Source organism: Takifugu flavidus, chromosome 20 (genome assembly GCF_003711565.1).
Source record: "Takifugu flavidus isolate HTHZ2018 chromosome 20, ASM371156v2, whole genome shotgun sequence".
Lineage (NCBI taxonomy): Eukaryota > Metazoa > Chordata > Actinopteri > Tetraodontiformes > Tetraodontidae > Takifugu > Takifugu flavidus.
The window spans coordinates 1470465-1490259 of record NC_079539.1 but is presented as its reverse complement, the minus strand read 5'-3'; the positions used below and the strand labels follow the sequence as shown (position 1 = coordinate 1490259).

The window sequence follows — 19795 nt, the reverse complement described above, 5'->3', positions numbered from 1 at the left end:
GTACATCATAAATGATTTATAACGGACTGTAAACTGTGCAGCTGCTTCGCAAGAGAGAATAAATAAATGAACAAATTCATGACAAAATAATGTAGTAAAATAGAAATAAAACAGACATTTTCTCAATAGGCAATCCATTTTTTCAATTATTTATTGATCATAAAACTTATATATGAGTCTTGCGCAGAAATCATGTCAGAACCAGTGCAAACAGGAGGAGTAGGAATCATTTAAAGTGCTGTGCCAAAGAGGTGACGTCCACGGAATTATAATTTCTATTATTTTGATTTAAGAATGAGAGCAGGTGTATTTTTGGCACAGATTTCCCTCACAGATGAGAAGCTTAGATGTGCTTCAGTAGACTCATCATCCTCATTATTTAGCACCAATGAGTGTTTATTAAAAGCATCATCAGTAATCAAAAACTTCACTCCGGAGGTTGGTGAGAAATAAACAAAATCGGCCTTTTGTAAACAAGAAAGTGCTTTATGTCACACGTGGCAGCTTCAGTTTTCTTTCCAGCAGCCTCACCTTAATGAAATGATAATCTGTGTGCTGAATCACTTGCTCAAGTACCCAAAGCTCCCCTTTCTGAGTCAGAGCCATCTGTTAAATGAAGCAGCACATATTTGCTCTCTATTAAGTTAAGCATCAGTGATCATCATTGGGGCAGGCTGAATTAACCTTCTTATTACCTTGAAACTAACTCCTTTTATAGCTCACTATTTCAACACTGGTGGGATCACCAGCACTTTTTCATTCGTGTCAGGCGATGTGATGTCTGTCACTTTATTTTCGTTTTTGATTAAAGTCATGCAAATTTCAATAAAGCTGTGAAAAATAAGGCGAGCGGCGACTCCGCGCAACGAGTGTGTTGGGTGACGGGTGGATGTTTACCAAGATTTAGAGCGGTGTTTGATCGGTAAACAGCGTTAGGTCGCATCTCCAGTGTGGGATAGAGAAGCGTTTGTTACTGGACCGGGTCAAAGTTGGACTGGAAAGGCTGATTTAACATAATAAACTAAATAAAGTTAGTGGAGGGATGCACCGACCGGTGGGGTCGAAGGTCAGAGAGCTGATTTGTGTCTGGTTACAGAAGGGCGTCTTGATACAGTTGTGATGTGATCCAGGTTCTTATAAAACCTGAAGAAACACGTCAGATGTTGCAGATCCAGATGTCGCAGAATCCACAAATCTTGGATAAATAGTGATGCGTCTCCCGCAGTGAGATTTGACAATATGTGAGATTTACTGCAGAAGACTTGGGGAGGCAACATTTGTCAACTGTCAGAGCTTTGGCAAATAAATCCTTAACGGCGAATAAATCACATGGAAAACAAAAATGGAGGAGATGGAAGATAACCAACGATATTGGGACTGTAATTCCAAATGACAACACTTATTTCAGTGTCTCGGAGATCGCAGCACTAAAAGAATATTGATGTATTCTAAACAGTGGACTATAATAATAATAGTGGACAGTGGCTCTGTCAAAGAAAATAAAGGCATTTAAAGTCTGTTATTAAACTTTTGAGGGATTTGCCTTGCTCACAAGCACGTCAGCAGCTTCCTGGACATGTCCCAACCTCTCAGACCAGTGAGTACAGACTGAGCTTCCACTGTCCCCAAAATCCCCACCGTCCCTGCCTGGGCTCGAACCACCGACCTTCTGGTCAGCAGCAGAAAGCACCGAAAGGTGTCAACCGATCATCTGCGTCATGGAGATCAGCTCAGGCTTGTTTCCTGAAATGAGAGTCGCGCATCTGCAGATGAACAGACTGTTTTAGGGGATCGGGCGTAATCCCTAATCCTTCGGACTGTTTGTATCATTACTCCTGTTGTGGCTTTCTCCGTGTGTAATGTCTTTCTCCTCTTCATTCCTGCAGATCTCTGATGAATAAAGGCTTTCTGAGGATCGGGAAATGGTTCTTCAAACCGCAGGAGCTGAAAGACAAGTCTCTGGGCAGCAGGTCAGCGGAACCTTCAACACGCTCGCACGCGCACATCGGACATATGATTGGATTTTGTCTCTTGCTTTTCGTGCATGCTGGAGAGTGAGAGAATGCGTGTGTCATCATGTGCCTGCATGTGTGAGTCAGCCTGCCGGTGTGAATGGCTGCACTGTGATTCAGTGTTTGTCGAGTGTCTTCTTGATGTTGTGGCTCATGATGGGAGGCTGCTAAAACCAGGACTGTGAGTGGTGGTGAGAGCTGATCTGAGCTGAGCCCTCACAGCTCTTTCTGTCTCCCTCTCTCCCTCAGGGCAGAGTGTTTTAGCTCATACGTGTGTGTGTGTGTCGTGCTGGATGGCTGTGGCAATGTGGGAGACAGTGAAAGAGAGTAAAAAGAGGGCTGGTTGTTATGACAGTAGCTCAACTTGTTGCTTCAGTGATGGTTCCCCCTCACGGCTCAGTGTGCCCACTTCAGCCTCTCCCGCTGGCGTGGAACCAGCATCTCAGAGATCCATGCTGAAATGCTGAATATCCAGTCAAATGGCTCCTTGGAGACCACTTAGCTGTTAAACGACATCATGTATTATTTATCTTTAACTTTATTCTTTTTTTTAACTTTAAATTGATTCATCAGTCTCATTTCCCCTTAAAGCTGAAGAGGTTCCTCCCGATGTTATTCTGTGAGCATTTTGCAACGAAAACGAATAAAAAAAACGTATTATTGACAATGAAATTAGTCAGGTGTTGGATACATTGTACATAAACAGCGCACATTGCAGAGCAGCAGTAACAATAGCAACGCAGACGCTGGCGGATGATAATCAAAGGTGAATTTACCTGTGGTCGTTAAGCATGAAGGTGTTGAGGGCGTCTTTTGGTCTTGCTGTTGTGCCCAGATGCATTGATGCGACTCTCTGTTAACCAAAGTAGCTTGTTATTACTAGAAGGCTAATGTTAACATTTGATGCCAAGTTGACGTTGGCAGTGGTTACCATGGTCACACAGTGAAACCTACAGTGTGGACTGATGCATTTGAGGAGACGGTATCGCCATGAACTGCACGTTTAAGCAATGATGCTTGAGGTTTAACTTGAAATATAATATACAATTTAAGCCACAACTGCAGTTTACTGAATAATGAAACCATCTAGTCATCTTTAGATGAGTGTCTTCATACTGTACTGTAGATGTGTTGGTGTTCTCCTCACTGTGTCTGTGGCCTGTGTGTGTTTTCTTTATTCACACAGATCAGCAGAAATATGCCGTCAGCTGGCACCTCCCCTCCCCCCCTTGCTAGATCTGTAAATTATTAAAAATTCTGGAAGCATTTAATAAAACCCTAAAAAAAGGACAGGAGCACTCATCATAGGTGGCTGCTGCATGCCATCACATGGTCTGAATAAACCGTGGTTATTTTCTCTTTACACGTGCCTCCTCCTCTTGCTTCCAGCACACATGCTGTCTTACCCCCCCCCCCCCCCAAACACTCACACCAGCCCTCGTCCCAGAATAGCAGTGATGCCCACAGTGAGAAGCGTGCAGATTTCTGGCCATCAGTATTTTCATGCCATGATGGAATATTGCTCAGGTTACTCCTACCTCAGCTGTAACCAGTTCCTTTGTCTCCTCTTCACTCCCACACTGTCTCGCTGTTGCCCATCGGGGGGCGCTGCTGTGCAGAAATCCCTCCCGTGCCCCCTCACCCATGCCAGCTCCTGCGCTGTGGCACGGCTGTCTTTGTTAGACTTATCTGGTGTTTATCATGCGTGTATCCCCAGGGGGGCCATGTGAGGATTGGCACATCCAGGATGCACACCCTCCCCCTCCTCCGCTGTCACCCCCCCCCTTACCCGCTCCCAAACCTTCCTCCAGAACTCCTCTCTCAGCAACAGCACTCGTGCTGCCTTTGTGTCTGAATGGGAGGAAAGAAGCACTCCGGGTTGGTAACGGATTGCATCAGACGTCGAGGGGGAGCGAGAGGAGAGTGACAGGGATACAGAGAGAGTGTGGGGGGGGGAGAGGAGGAGCAGGGAGGAGGCGCGCCGTGTGTGGTGGGGAGGTGGGGATCAGAGGAGGCGGGGGGTTGTAAATTAATCATGGACCGCTCAATGGGCATGTTGGAATCGGTCTCTCATCGGATCTGTCAATTCTGCCCATGTCAAGTTCACTGCACTGTCTATCTAATCCAGGAGCTTTCTTTTGCATTAAGAGCCACATTTTCATGCATAAATATTTAGCTGTCCTCTTCTTTTTTCTTTACAAAAACAAAGCCATAAAAACGATGAAATGTGGGCTGCATATTTAAGCCTTGGTGCTAATGAAAGATCACATTTACAAGGCATTTTTTTATCATTGAATTCTGCTCATTCCAGCATTACAAAGGAATTATCTCCCCGATTCAGACAGTTAGTCATGGAAAATATCCATTAATTGTGGAATGGTAGATGGCACAGGGACAGTTGTACAGCTGAGTATGTTTACATGGATTACTGTGGACCGAGTTCATTAGACGGAGACTCATTAATAAAGTTAATCAAATATTAATTAGCAGCTGTGTTTGTGCTCTTTGCAACAGTGCTTTATTTGTTAGATTCAGTAAATATTAATCAATAAAATACAATTAATGACAAGTAACATTATTCATTGCAACAATTCTCCAAAGTGTTTAGGACATTTCTGGGGCGTTTGCATGCGTCTGCTGAATTCTGCTGGCTTTTCTTTTTAAAATTGACTTATTATGTCTTTGGCAGACGAAACCGGTCCATCTGAAATAAAGTGGGCGCAGAAATGTGTGAAATCTATGTCATGGATGACAGCGTATTAAGAGCCACTTTAACTTAAATGGATAATTTTCCACTCATTCCGTCGGGTCAGCGAAAGAAGGACCGAGTCCGCGGCGGTCGGCACGCAAACCCATGTTGTTACACTTAACCTCAGTCGGTGTGAGTCTGATGAAGCTGTTAGCTGGCACAAACCCACAGAGACGTTTGAACCTTCTCATCAGAAGGGATCATTTAATACCCCCCCCCGCTCGGTTTCTAACATTCAGGTAAAACCTTAGAAAGAGAGATGAGAAAAGAAATGCGTGGATCAATAGAGAGGACAGTGATAACTCAGAGAAGCAGCCTGCCAGCAGATCCTGTTCCTCTTTTTTTTAATTTGATCCACAGATGTGAAGCCAAGCTCCCTGTGGCAGCTCGTATAGAGAACCTAACTGGCTCGAGCCTTTCTCCCTTTTTGAATCCTAAATGGCTTTTTAACTCTCAAGGCGTCTGGACTTACACTGTGCCCCCTTTTTACTGTAAATGCACAATAATAGATAGAGCACAAGCGCTGCGGTAGTGGCTCTGACTGAAGCCACCCACTTGGGGCCATTGAATAATATATCAAGCTGACTTCCTCCTCTTGTGACTGTGTTAATGCTGTCATGTCGCGCAGGAGCGCATGCACAAACCAATATTAGGCCTGTTTGGTGGTTTGGTTGAAATTGTTTGCATGTAATAGAGTCGGTGTGTCAGGACCTTTGTTTCCCTGCTGCTCGCGCTCATTTTCAGGAGGGTAAACAGCTTCTCCCGCGCCAGCCCGTCGACACCACAACTGCGAGCGCTCCGCTCTGGCGTTTCCAGGAGACCGTGTGGGAAGGAAGAGAAGATAACACCAAAAACAGTGCTGCTGTGGGGGCAGGCGGAGAATTTAAGGCACAGATTAAGGAGATTAATCCCTCAGATTTGCAGGGGTCTAAAAAAGTGTTATTGTGCCCGTTCAGTGCACAGGCAGTTAATGATATCGTAGCACAATTATCATATCTGTCCGATCACGAGCTTTAGATGCTAACAGCAGGAGCAGAAGCTTTGTGATGCGTTTGTTTGCCGTTCATCCCCTTGGTTGTTCTCTATCTTTATATTTTCCCCTACTGAGTTAGACACAATCAAGATAAGCGCTGTAGTTTCGTGCCAAGTCCATGACGCGTGTCAGACATTAACCGCCTCCCCCTCCGGCTTGTTTACAGCGCGGAGACTCTGAAAAGACAATTTGCTCTTTCCCTCTGAAGGCATTCAAACGTGCGCGCGGCGCCTATTACACGTGTTACACCTCTGTAATGACAACTTCAGGTGTTTGAACCGCGTTCAGATGCTGCCGGTCCACAGTCGTGCCTTTGCAGATGTCACACACCTGCCGTCATATGAGGTTAACCCATACGGCAGTCAGGTGAGCGCGCACGTGCTCGCGCCGGCTGTAAAGCTTCCGTGTCTTCTTAGCCTCGGTGATTGATTTCGCCATAAAAGTGTGCTCAGTAGCCACCCATTAAAGCTCTGATCTCATCGATATGTGTGTGCAGCAATTGCAGTGCGTGGCACTGAATTATTCACCTCCTCCTCTTTCTCTTATTCTCTCACTGCTGATGTTACACTGTATCCTTTCTTCCTCGCCCTCCTAATTTCCTCTCGATCCATCCACACTCTCTGCCTTATTCCTACCTTTTTTCACCCTCCAGTGCTCGCTCTGTCTTGCCTTTTTCTCCCCCCCTGCCTCACTCTGCCTCCTCGCTTCCTCCGCTCACTTCTCTTCTATTTCTCACCCCCCCATCTCCCTCGCCATGCCATTCCTTCTCTACCTCTCTGCACTCTATCTCTCTCCAGTACTGTCAGCCCTGAGGCGATTCTCAGCCATCACTCCTCTTCATTTATTAATACCTGTACTCATACAGCCCAGCACGCACAGCTGCCTCGCATCTAAGTACACCACTCTCGCAAACATACATGCACGCACACCCACGTGCGCGTCTGCCGACTGCACAACTGTCCCCCCGAGGAGCCTGGTGTGTCCACACACTCACACCCCGCTTACTGTGCAGAAAAATGCCCTTTGTAAAAGGACAGGGAGCATCAATCTCCCCGCTGCATCAGTCTGCGCTTTGATGCTCTTTACTCCCATTTAATTGCTTTGTATTGTTGTTATTATCGTTGCACAATAGATCCTGGTTGCATACTTATCAGCCGTTATCACTTATCTAAATCAAGTCTTTGTACTGTGGCCTATTTGCAGTTTTGCTTTGTAATAAATGCAAATAAAATGCAGGTGAAAATAGGATTTTATTCTATATACAGTAGCTTATCTTGCTCTTTGATTCTGAAATGAGGAAGGAAAATTAGCATGAAGAGGAGACATGCTGAGATAGGAGCAGCAGATTCCGAGCAGTGGTCACAATCAGTAAACAGACATCTCATAAAGATCCGTAGCAACAATCCAAAGAGAATTATCAATACTTCAGGATATTTTGCTAATGTTGCTTCAGTTCAGGGCAGCCCTTCAGCCAAGTGCATGGTCGTTTGTTCCAAATACTCAGATTTTTGTTTAAAACATTCATTGGTGTCACTTTTCGAGTGACACCAAAAGCGGTGAGAATTCTGTTTTCAGCCAAGGTTACTTCTGTTCACCGGCCCTCTTCAGACATCCTGAAGTTTCGGCTTGGTGAAAGATGCAGATTTTGACTGTTGCACAAGTCCCTGACTGCTGCTCTTGACTTGCAGCTGTTCCACTGAGCTGCAGCTAAATTTAGCTCTCCGTATAGTGCCATGATGGACCGAGGACGGGGTTGGAGGGCACTGACACCGAATGGAATCCCGCTCACATTTGTGAAATTTGGAGAGCGGGGTCGCCGCAGGCTTTGGATCCTGTCTTCCTCCTGTGAACATGCAGATGCATCCAAACCACCTGTCATGTTCCTGCTTTGGAGGAGAGCAGCAGGCACATTAATAAAGCTGAAAATCTGTCCTCTTGAAAAAAAAAAAAACACCTAAAAATCTTTTGGTGCCCTCAGCGCCATCTGGAGGCCATCACGGTCAGCAAAACCACATATTTGCCTCTGTCATGACTGTTAAGCTCTGCCCATGAGTGACTGTGGAACTGGCCATTTTATTGAATTTGATGATCCATTAAGGCTCAAATGGAGGTCTGGTTCCCTCAGGGCACCGGAGATATTGCATTGGAAGCAGGGTAATCGCAAGATTACAGTACCTGCTGACTTTACTGTCAGTCTCACATACATATAAACCAAGGTGGCTTTATAGATTAAAAATGTACATCAGTAAAGCTGTCTTGGTAGTTAATGATGTCCAGCCTACCCACTGGAACACAGATTGCAATAAAGACCAAACAATTATTCCTCAAAAAAAAAAGGCAGTGGATGATGAACAATGCACGAGCGATTTAATAAAGAGATTGCTGCATATGTAAACATGAAGTCACCACCATCAGTCAAAAGCAAATGAGGATTTATACCTACAATAAGGAGCTGGAGGATCAATGTGGGTGGAGCTGAGTGAGGCTTTTACAGACACATCCCGAGTGTCTTCTCTAAATTGCTGTTTGGAGAAAACTTGGGCTCATCTGTCACGCCCGGTGTGCCGCTTTCATACATCTGTTTTTGCCAATATCGCAGATTTATAGGTTTATCCATTCCATTCAGATCTCACTTTAATCATGTTAGTGGGTCCGTGTGATTAAATGACACTACGTAATAAGATGTGATCAAGGCAGACACAAAGAGGGGACGCACAACAGCATGTTGCTACTAAATTTCCTCCCCTCTGAGGGCTCTAAACCGTCTCTGCCTTCTGTCCCCAGCGAGCGCCTGTCGTGCTCCTTCTCCTTCTTCCTCCATGGCGAGAGCAACGTGTGCACCAGTGTAGAGATCGCGCAGCATCAACCGGCGTACCACACAACAGGAAACCACATTCGCCTCGCGCAGACCTCCATAACACCAGTGCAAGGTAACACTGAAAGACAACCGCTTTGTACCAGGTGGTGCAGAAAGAGGCGGTTAAATGAATTCCTGTGTCCCATTTTCATTGTGGAGAACTAGATACAGAAATGAGCCTCAAACGGCAACAACTGTCCCACAGTGAGTGTTATTGCCTTGCAATTTTAATAAAGTCGATTATTTTCGCTTGTCCGCAGTGATCCTAAGTCCTTACGGTCTGAGCGGCACTCTCACGGGTCAGTCCTACAAGATGAGCGACCCGGCCACCAGGAAGCTGATGGAGGAGTGGAGCTACTTCTACCCAATAGTGCTGCAGCAAAGAGACGGTAGCGCGGAAAAGGAAGCGGAGGGTAAAAACCAGTCGTACGACAGCAGCTGCCACGTGGCCGTGGAGGTCATCGTAGGTATGCAGAAAGTTTTAGTTCGAGACATCTGCACACACGATTTACTGCTTTGTTTTACAAATGCGTGTCATTGTGCACACATTTCCTGGAACATTGGACAACAATGGCCGCTATCTCTTAAGCACAAGAGTGACAATAACGACACATTACAAGGAAGGGATGTTGCTCCACTTGTAGCAGAATAAAACCCTGGAGACGTGTCAGCTTGTTTCCAAGGGACTTCCAGAACAAATGCTCATTGTGACAAACACTAAACAAAGCGACGCTGGAGACAATCCCACAGCACAATAGTTCAAAGAAGAAAGACGAGGCTGGAAGCTAAGGATTTACAATAAAAATGATCACTGATAGCATTACTGAAGATCAGTGTCTCACTCTTAATTGACTAGCAGCGCGGGCGATCTTGCATTGTTGATTTATTTCGCTCCTCATTTTGCTGTTGCTTTAGTTATTTCTAATTAGTTGAGTGTCTGCGACAGAAGTCTTGCTTATTGTTGAAATGAGCCCATTGCTTTTTCTCCATATAAACTAGCTCAAACAAATGGTAATGGCAGTGTTTATCTCAGACAGAAGCAGCAGGAGGAGATGGAGGATTATAAAAAGAGGAGCCTGTCTGGTTCGTCCCTCTAATTTAGATGGCCTGCGCGTCGCAATTCTATCTGCAGCTCAGAGTCGACGTCAGAGTGGAAGTAGTCAAAACATCGGCTTAAAAAAATCCTAACTGATCAATTCAGTGCATCCTCAATTCAGAGGAGGTTTGGAAACATGTCAGTGCATCAGCTCTATTTAGCAGACAATAAGTGGATGAGGGACATACTGAAGTGGCTTTTAGAGGGAGAGTTAGCAAATGACTGCAAACCAGGGGAGCAGACAATGAAAGGGAAGATATGGAAGTTGTGGATAAAGCCCAGTGGAATTATTCTAATAGCTTTGTCTAATCAGTGTGATCCCACAGCGTTGCTTTGACCTGATTATAATCACATCTCCCGTGTCTGCCAGCGGCTCTAACATCTAAAAATGACAGACATGTGGTCTCGAGCCCGAGTGAGCCAAGTGTGTGGATGAGGTGCAAATGTACTTTATGCTGCCGCGCAATTAGAAACCTGAGCTCCTGGTTCTTACCAACGGGGCCAATTCCAGTGAATATGAGCAGCAGCACTTCCTGCAGTGCCTCATCACTAAGAAGTGTACTTCCTCCTCCTGTTAGGTGGTGTGAGGATGACCTACCCAGCTGCTTTAGTGCTGATTGCTCAGGGGGATCTACCAGTAGAGCAGCCCCCACCTGTTCCTGCAGCTCAGGGCCTCAGCAGGGAGCCCAACCACTGCAGCGTGCCACTGACGCCTCCGACGTCACCACAGCAGCCCAGCTCAGGTAAGAAACGGGGATTTCGATCAAGCGCCTGTTTTCAGCTCCTGTGAAAACGGGACAGTGCTCACGGTGGATTTTATGAAATCGTTTTGGTAGCGGACAGCGGCTTTGTGACGTCGGTCTCCAGCGTTCCCACACCAGACAGCAGCATAGGGATCCCCAGCATCAGCCCAAAGCATTCTGGGAAGACCTTAACCTGCCAGGTGGTTCATCAGGCATGGAGGGAATGTTATCTCAACCAGCCTCAGTACGTGTAAGTTCAACAGCTCTTTTTGAGACTCGCGGGCATGATTATGACGGAATACACTCAGATGGGTTGATTAATTCAACTGTTTTTATTTAATCGTTCATCCCTTCCCCCTGCAGATCAAATAAACCAACTGACGCAGCAGCTAAGAAGGAAGTGCCAAATGGATTAACCACGTGGGACTTCAACGAGCTGGGGGAGAGAGTTTCCTGCACGTGTTCCAGGTATGTGGCGAACACAAGCTGTTCGGTCTAAATCTGAGGCATGCAGGATCTGAGTGCTGTGGGATAGAAAAGACTAAGACATTAAAGGCAGCACAGAAGTGGCTGCTGGGCCCAGCTGCGTGTTTGAAAGAGTCGGTGACAACTAAAGAGGTTTTGTGCACCTGAATAATTCCATCACATTGTGCTTGACCTTTTCCTTTTGCAGGTTAAAGCATCAGAAGCTGGCGCTGACATCAACACCGTCTACAAATCCTCAGCTCAGTGCCAACCAAACTCTGTACCCCACCCCCCTCCCCAAACACAAGACCAGTGAAAAGGCAGAAAAGGCTGACAAACAGTCCAAGAGACCGGCCACGATCCCCTTCCACCATCGCCTGTCTGTCACACAGGAGGCCCCTTTAGAGCAGGACTCATCAGGAGGCCCCCAGCTTGGAGGACTTGTGGCCCTGGACCCCCCACAGGAGCCCCTGGCTGCTCTGCCAAGCTGCAAGTACCCCAAACCTCTCTCCAACGGCCGAAAAGTCCCAGAATCCCTTCTACAGTCGCCCGTGTCCCCGCTTCCACCCACACTCAGCCCACATCCACAAGTGCGAGAGCCTGAGGTGCTGGATGTGCCGATGGACATGCCTGCCTGTCCGGAGGGGCCCTCGGGACTGGGGGTGTCCCCTAGTGAGACAGCTGTGTATACAGCTCTGCTGAGGCAGAAGGAGTCAGGGGGTGGCTGGTGGAGGGGTTTCAGGACTCCCAGGACCGATAAGGCTGACTTCAGAGCTCCTGATCTCCCTACTGATATTTTAGAGGATTTGAAGACAGACAAATGCACTGATGCCCCCCTAAAAAGGTAAGAAAGGGAGGAACATCGGTGAAAATCAAGCTTTACCTCTGGAAGCAAGTGAAAATGTCACCAAAAGGGAATTTTCTTTCCTCCAGGCTGTACACGCAGACTCAGAAGAGGTATAAGATCTCAGACGTGAGGGTGAGGGAGCACGTCCAGACTCTGGGCCTCTACCAGCAGCCGGGGGTGGAGGCGCTGCGGGAACCTGGGGATGATCCCTACGACTTTAAGGAAGGAGACATTGAGTACACTTTCTCCACTTCCAAGAGGTTGAAGAGTCAGGGACGAGAACCCACCAAGAAGCTGAAGGTACGAGTCTAAATCTGTGGTAATAAGGCGTTTTGTGTACAAGGAAAAATGTTTTATTCATATAATCGTTACTTAAAAGGAGGCTCTTGGCTGTTTGTTTAGTCAAAATCAGTCATTAATTTGAGCTGAGTATATTCTTATTTTTCTGCTAATTTGCCCATCAGGGAGATGAAATCACCAGCAACGGAGCACTGCCTGATGGGAAAGATGCTATGTCTATTTTTAATTCAGCTCCAAAATCAGGTGCACCATCCTCATCATCTTCATCATCATCATCCTCTACTTCTTCTTCTTCTCCCACTTTTGTCAGATTCCTGTCCTTCCTCTTCTGCTCCAGTCTGACTTTAGATGTTTGTTTATTCTTTCAGACGAATCGGGCCCAGATGACGGAGCTGCCAAACCCAACCCCTCGCTGACCCGGGAAAAAGACCTGGTGGTCAACATCTCTGACTTAGACAACATTTTTGATGAAGATGATGAAGAGTTGGGGGTGAGCCCTCGCCGCTGAGCATTCTTTAAATGTTTTTAAACGACCTAGGTTTTTAAAAATAATTTGTCGACTCCGTTTAATGAACTTTCTTGTCATTTGTAGACTGTTTACACCAACCATCAGTCCGCTAAGATTCCAGCATCAGCAGACGATCGTCCCGTAGGAAAAGAAGGCAGAGTTGCAGTATCTTACCCTTCAAGTTAGTCTCTCTTCCTCTCATTAGAGATATTCCTGTCCTCCTGGAGAGTTTCTCATCCTCTCTCCGTCCCTTCCGTCCAGCAATAGCAGACCTCCAGCGCATGTTTCCCACCCCGCCGTCCCTGGAGCAGCCCCCGGCCTTCTCTCCCATCACCACGTACCGGGACACTCCCAGCCAGGAGCCGCCCGTGTCCGGAGGAGCCTCCGACCACCTGCTGCCTCTGACCTCCTCGCATCTGCCAGAGTACAAGATGGATACAGAGGAGGGCGTGGCCAGTCCCCGACTGGAGGATAACAAGGTGAGGAGAGGCGGGGCTTAACATTCTCCAAAGACACGACGAAAACGTTCACTGTAGCTTTAAATGGATTTATTGGATCTCTGTAAATTAATGACAACCTGCTGCGTCTCCAGATGTTTTTCCGCCGGATTATAATGAGTGTGTTGTGACAGATCTCAATTGACTGATTACACGTACATCATGTGCAACCAAAAGTGCTTGTTTCTTTCTATATATTCTCATACTGATGTACGAGCGGTCTGCAACCGAGGCGCTTATGAAATGATGTAATTGAAGTTTGCTTTGAGCCAGAGTGCTGGAGGATGAAAAGAGAGCGCGTGTTTCAGTTCATGATCAGTTGTTCAACTGTCATCATGGATGACTGAGCCGTGCCCCGTGGCAACAAATCTCTTTTTAACAGCACAATGATCCTGAAGCAGCACTTGAAGGTGCACTTGCTCGCTGTTTATGCAGCGCAAATCTGGCTAGTTAACAGTAATCCCACAGTTATCTTCCTTCAGCTCTCCAAAGACTCTGTGTCTTTGGGTCTGTGAGAAGGTTTAAAGGCTCCTTTTCCATGTGCTGCAGCACTGGCCTGTATAAGTAGCTATTCTGGGGTAACTCAGGGTGTGTTTGTAAGGATGTGCATTCCAATTGCATTCCGGGGTGACATTTCGGAGCTTCTCTGGTCTCTGCAAGGACTTTGTGGATTTGGATGGTGCAGATTTGGTGGAAATTCTGTAACTACTTTGCATTCAGTCAGAATTCTGCAAAGACTCATGATGCCTTTAAAGTATTTATCCATGCTAATAATTTTCTCCCCCAATTATATGTTTTTTCCAGCTACCGATAGGCTCGTCCATGTTTGCGCCGCTGTTCTGCCTGCCCAGTCAAAGTCTGCCACCCCTTAAGATCCCAGATCAGTGTTACTATCGTCCGTCCTGGTCGCTGTTGCCCAAAATGGAGCATTTCCCTCTGGTCATGCAGCAAAACACTTTCAACAGAGATGGATACACGTGAGTAATTAGCTACATTAAGGGGTTTTTTTCCTGTGAGGACTGTCATGGAAGGTGGACTTGGCACCATCTGGTTAAGCTGCTAACAATCAGGCTTTAATTCCTGCGCTGTGTGCTTTGCAGGAACATCCCCAGTGTCAACACGGAGCATGAGTACAGCCAGCTGAGCGCCACCACCGCCTCAGTGAGCACCACTGTAGGCATCCTTCCATCCCCTGCCACTCCCCGCTTCTCCGTGCCCACTCCACGCACCCCGCGCACTCCACGGGGTATTAACGCTGCAAGCTCTGGGCAGGGCTCAGTAAAGCAGGACGGCACCGAGCTCAGCTCGCCAGCGTCTACGCCTTCCACTAGCCTGCCTCTGAGCTCTGTAGAGCCGCTCGCCCGGAGAGGACCGTCCTTGCCCGAGGCCCACAGCCTGTACACTGTCCTCCTCCTCTCAGACTCCGTCCTCAACGTTTTTAAGGACCGCAACTTTGACAGCTGCTGTATCTGTGCCTGTAATATGAATGTGAAAGGAGCTGATGTCGGGGTGTATATCCCTGATTCCACATGTGAAGATCAGTACCGCTGCATGTGTGGCTTCAGTGCCATTGTGAACAGGCTACTGTCACATGGCACGGGCCTCTTCCTGGAGGACGAGCTGGACATTTTCGGCCGCACCTCCGAGGTAGGCCGAGCGGCTGAGAGGAGACTGGCTCTGTGTCGGCGGGACCCAACAATGGGGAATCCAAAGGCCAAAAAGGCACAGGACGTCAGCCTTGCCTCTCCGTCGTTCATGGTCCTCCTGCAGGAGCAGTGCTCCCAGCCAATGTCCTCCCTGGCATCGCTGCATCTCCCACTCCGCTGCTCCTGCCACGGCCGCAAGGGGGCGCTGCTACAGAGTTGGATGTCTGAAAAGCAGTGGGCTGATGGAAACGACGCCTGTGTGGACTGTTACAATGCTTTGGAACAGGGACTTCTGTATGTGGACAACCCCACAGGGGGGAAAGTAGATTCCACTGTTGTCAGAAGTACGGCTTTTCACTCCTGGCCTCAGACGAATGGTAAGAAGCACACTTTGTCCGGTCAGATAAATGTCAAAAAATCAGTTCATTATAGCTTTGGGATATGAATGGATGCTGCTCAAAGCAGTCACATTTGTTCAAGGTTAAGCTGATGGCTGTCTGCAGGCTATTACTGTCAGCGATCATATCCTCAGAAACCTTGTATCTCCGTAATTGTCTTTTTTTTATCTATAATCAATACTGTGGATCATCTTTATTGTCCGTCGGTTTACATTAGGGATGCACTGATGTGTGACAGCATTTAATTAATAAGCTCCATCTTTCACTCTGGGAAAGAACATTTGACGTGTAGCGGAATCTTTATAGGACATTAAACCACTTCTCTGCATGTAGAAATAGTGTGTTTTTGTCTTTTAGATAGAAACACATTAAAGGCGTCGTTTACAGTGTGTGTGAACTTGTGTGTGTCTTGTCATTTCTCACAGTGGTGGAGATGAGCACTCTGTCGTCCCAGGATATGGTCCGCATGCTGCTGTCTCTGCAGCCCTTCTTGCAGGATGCCATCCAGAAAAAGAGAACAGGGCGGACCTGGGAAAACATCCAGCACGTTCAAGGTCCACTTACCTGGCAGCAGTTCCATAAAATGGCTGGGAGAGGCTCCTACGGTGTTCACTTCCTGGGGTGAAGTAAGCAAGCTTACGTGTTATTAGCATCCCCCTAAAGAAGTCTCATTTTGCCAAAGGTTCGGAGGAGTCTCCGGAGCCCTTACCCATCCCTACAGTGTTGCTGGGCTATGACCGTGAGAGGGACTTCATGGCGCTGTCCCCTTTGGCGTTACCGTTCTGGGAGAAGTTGCTTCTGGAACCTTATGGTGGGCAGCGAGACGTGGCCTATTTAGTGCTGTGTCCCAACAGCCCCTCTCTTCTGGCTGCAACACAGGCCTTCTTCCAGGAGCTCAGTGCTGTCTATGAGGTGGGAGATCAGATTATGACTCCAGCAAGAAAGATTAGCATTTATTGTGAGTTGCTAGCACAAAAACTGAATGTGAGTGTTTCTAATGAGACACCGAACTGCTTTCATTTTAAGACCTGCCGCCTTGGAAAGCACCGTCCTCTCGCCAAGGTGTCCAAGGATGGTCTCATACGTGTTGGGGAACAAGTGGAGCCAGAAAAACTGGAGGAGGTGGATGTGGACCAGTTGTGTACTGGACCCTGGACAGGACAGCAGCACACTGACAACCTCAACAAGCTGAAACTTTACGCTTACGCCTGCAAGCAGCAGCTCGGTAGGAACCTTCCAGTCGTCCATCCCAGACAAAGTTTACATTACGGCTAATGGATCTAACAAAGATGTCCTCTTTGTCCTGTAAATGCAGGTCCCCAGCTGTCAGCTCTGCATTTGGACAGCAGTCTTCTGGTGCCTCCTAAAGTCACGCCGCCCACACCCTCCACAACGTCAGCCCAATCGGCCTCGTCAAGTCAGCCACAACCTCCAGGCGCCGATGGGGAGCAGGTTCCAGGGGCCACCAGTTCAGGAAACGCTCAGACGCCGATCGGCGCCACCTCAAACCAGACAGGCGAGACCCCTCAAGGTGCAGCCAGCGAATCCAAAGGACCGTCCAGCACCACGACACCAGCCAGCACGCCAGCAGAACCCCCCGAACTGTAAGACCGCATAAACAGGCAGAGAAGTTCACGGCAATAACGCGCGGGCAGATTTGTACAAGTTGACGTTTTGCTCTCTTTTCAGCACTTCTGAACAGTCTAGAATTGGCATCCCCACCCTGGGTGACACGATAGACGGCCACGCCAACCCACCAGCTATTGTTATTTACATCGTCGATGCTTTTCTTACTGGGAGTGGAAGGAATGAAGTGGAGGAAGAGGGAGACGAGGTGGAAGCAGGTAGCATTTGGCTACTGGGTCTACTTCGGTGCTACACAGAAATGCTACAGACTTTGCCCGAAGGGATTAGACCTGCACTTGTGCTACAGGTAGACCCATACCTTGGAAAAAAAACAGCCCGATTCCTCCGTCACAACTCCGCTCACCATCTTTACGTCTTGTTTTTTCTTCCAGGTGGTTTCCTGCCAGCACCTCCTCCAGCCGGCCAGCGGGGGGAGCCATTTGTACCTGCAGCGTCTCCGCTCCTTGGCCTTCTCCTGTTACTCCCAGTGCCGACGCCTGCTGCCCCAACAAACATACATCAAGTCCCTGACAGGCTTTGGACCAGCGTCCACCGTCAGCTCTGTTCTGAGTAGCCCAACGGTAGGCCTGCAAATAAAAATAACTGTTTCCAGACTTAAGGTCTTTTCCTAACTTGGCACTGTTGCTAATTGATTTGTCTTTCAGCACCCCCACCCACTGCAGCTCTACTCCCCCCCCTTCATCCTCGGTCCAACCCGTCCCAAACAACCCGAACAAGGGGAGATCTGGGCGGAACTTCCCTCCAAATACAACGTGCTCTTCGTCGGATACTGCCTGTCACACGACCAACGGTGGCTCCTTGTGTCCTGTACCGACCAGCAGGGGGAGCTCCTGGAAACCAGCATTATCAACATCGATGTACCCAACAGGTCTGGGCAGGCTTTTTAGTCGCGTTGTCATGCGGGGTTCTTTTTCAGCCCATTTAATCATTTTATTCTCTGTTAACTGCAGAGCACGCCGGCCTAAAGTTTCTGCCAGGAAAATGGGACTGCAGAAGCTGTGGGAATGGTGCATCGGCCTCATCCAGATGACCTCACTGCCTTGGAGGATTGTGATTGGCCGATTAGGCCGGTTGGGCCATGGGGAGCTGAAAGGTGAGGCTATTCCTGCCAAATCAAATGCACGGGTTATTGTGGAGTGCCTCTTTGTATTAAAGATATTTAATATTAATGCCTCTTCCATATTTGACCACCAACATTGAATTGAGTTGATGTATTTTTGCAGAACAAAGCTGATTCATTTGAGATTGTGCCACTGATTTACTGTCTCTCTGGATTAGACTGGAGCTCGCTACTCGGGGAGCATTCCCTCCATTCAGTAGGGCGCCAGCTGAGGGAGGCTTGTCGGATGTGTGAGATCTCAGCTGCTGAGTCCCCCACCATTGTCAGTGCCTGCCTGGTTGCCATGGAGCCACAGGGCTCTCTTGTGGTCATGCCTGGTTAGTGGCCTGTCTACATTAAATTATCAATACAAATCTCACCAGGGATTGTGTTTTCAGTAATAACATGGAACATATAACACACCCAGATCAAATAGATGGTTTAGATAACAGTATAATTTGAAACTTTGTTTTATGTTCGCAGATGCAGTGACCATGGGCTCAGTGTTTGGTCGGAGCACCGCTCTGAACCTGCAGACGTCGCAGCTGAACACACCTCAGGATGCTTCCTGTACACACATCCTCGTCTTCCCCACTTCCGCTACCACCCAACTGGCTCCCAGTTCCTACCCCACCGAGGACAACAACGGTAGCGTCCAGCAGCGATTGACAATATCATCTGTTGGAATACAAAGTAATCCGTATTCATCTGCCTCCTTCCTCAGATGATCTGCCTTTCGATCTGCCCTTTCCTGATGAACTGGAGAATGACATCGGCCATGACATGATGCTGATCACGGGGAACCTGCACTCTTCTCCAAACACCTCGCCTGTGCCCTCGCCTGGCTCTCCATCCATGATGGGAATGGGTTCACATTTCCAGCACACCAAGGTGCGTCAGGGATTAGTGGTATATTCCACAGCCATCCCATGGCAGCCTCTTACCAAAACTGACATGGAATACTTGTGGGGAAAAAGACAGTTCCTTTGGAGATGCTTCAACACATACTTCAGATTTAGATTTGATTTTTCTTCTCTGAAGAATGGAAACTCTTCCCGCAGCCTTTACTGACACTCCGCTCTGCGTAGTTTCATCAGGAAACAGAGAATCGGTGTTTCCGAGTGTAATACATGCAGAGGAATTTGTCTTGGAGGCACACGGGAAGAGAGATTTTGACAGCCTGTAACACAGTTTCACTCAGACCAAAGAGTTATGAAGCAGGTGATGCGAAACGAAGCGTTCAGCAGCAGGTTAAACAGTCAGTAAAACACAAAAAAGAGTGATTACAGCGTGCAGATGAATGATATGTGGGTGAATGAAAGTGGCAGGAGCCGAACGTTCACTTTTTTGGGGTTGTGAGTCATGCTTTTAATTCATTCATGGTGTTTTCCTGCACGCAGAGAGAGGGGGAGCGTCTGCTGTCCAGAGACAGTCCACCAGAGGAGCTGAAACAGCAGCCGCTGGCTCTGGGTTACTACGTCTCCACAGCACCAGCAAACGGACTTCCTCACTGGTTCTGGGCCTCCTGCCCGCAGGCTGAAAGCCAGTGTCCGCTCTTCCTGAAGGTACGAACTTCTGCACATGTGCCGCTGTGATGGGGTGAGAGATACAGAGAATGCCAGGAAAGAAAACTGGAAAAGCGATACTGATCGATGGTTTTGTGCGGGAATGCTTCTGATTATGTGGGATGAAAGGGGCCACACAGCTGCTCCTTCTGACCAAACTCTGCTCTTGACTAGCCCCTTGTGTCCTTGTTTCAGGCCTCTCTCCACCACCACATCTCCATCGCCCAGTCAGATGAACTGGTGTCGGAGAAAACAAAGAGGACGCCGCACCCGCTGGACTCAAAGACCACCTCTGATGTGCTCAGGTAAATCCGAAACATCTGTTACCGCAAT

At 47.9% G+C, this 19795-nt stretch overlaps 1 protein-coding gene and 1 long non-coding RNA gene across 3 annotated transcripts in view; one reads left to right on the top strand and one right to left on the bottom strand.

Annotated features, from left to right (window-relative positions):
• LOC130517076 (mediator of RNA polymerase II transcription subunit 13-like) overlaps positions 1–19795 on the top strand; it is a 55300-nt gene that overhangs the window by 33914 nt on the left and 1591 nt on the right. Inside the window, exons 4-30 of one of the 2 annotated variants that reach the window (XM_057018680.1) lie at positions 1887–1970; positions 8579–8724; positions 8912–9118; positions 10326–10490; positions 10584–10734; positions 10854–10958; positions 11164–11799; positions 11889–12102; positions 12267–12345; positions 12471–12592; positions 12695–12791; positions 12872–13089; positions 13912–14084; positions 14208–15130; positions 15577–15756; positions 15834–16063; positions 16178–16376; positions 16467–16755; positions 16841–17084; positions 17170–17358; positions 17443–17666; positions 17749–17891; positions 18077–18235; positions 18381–18545; positions 18622–18788; positions 19298–19462; positions 19658–19767. In XM_057018680.1, coding sequence (XP_056874660.1) covers positions 1887–1970; positions 8579–8724; positions 8912–9118; positions 10326–10490; positions 10584–10734; positions 10854–10958; positions 11164–11799; positions 11889–12102; positions 12267–12345; positions 12471–12592; positions 12695–12791; positions 12872–13089; positions 13912–14084; positions 14208–15130; positions 15577–15756; positions 15834–16063; positions 16178–16376; positions 16467–16755; positions 16841–17084; positions 17170–17358; positions 17443–17666; positions 17749–17891; positions 18077–18235; positions 18381–18545; positions 18622–18788; positions 19298–19462; positions 19658–19767 — 5784 coding nt within the window. Of the gene's footprint in view, positions 1–1886; positions 1971–8578; positions 8725–8911; positions 9119–10325; positions 10491–10583; positions 10741–10853; positions 10959–11163; positions 11800–11888; positions 12103–12266; positions 12346–12470; positions 12593–12694; positions 12792–12871; positions 13090–13911; positions 14085–14207; positions 15131–15576; positions 15757–15833; positions 16064–16177; positions 16377–16466; positions 16756–16840; positions 17085–17169; positions 17359–17442; positions 17667–17748; positions 17892–18076; positions 18236–18380; positions 18546–18621; positions 18789–19297; positions 19463–19657; positions 19768–19795 lie in introns of both variants that reach the window. The other variant, XM_057018679.1, reaches the window with a different exon arrangement.
• On the bottom strand, positions 136–3949 carry LOC130517078 (uncharacterized). Its single transcript, XR_008947636.1, has 3 exons — positions 3551–3949; positions 2789–2865; positions 136–2514 (listed from the first exon to the last, which is right to left on the bottom strand). It is a non-coding gene; the product is annotated as an uncharacterized LOC130517078 (long non-coding RNA).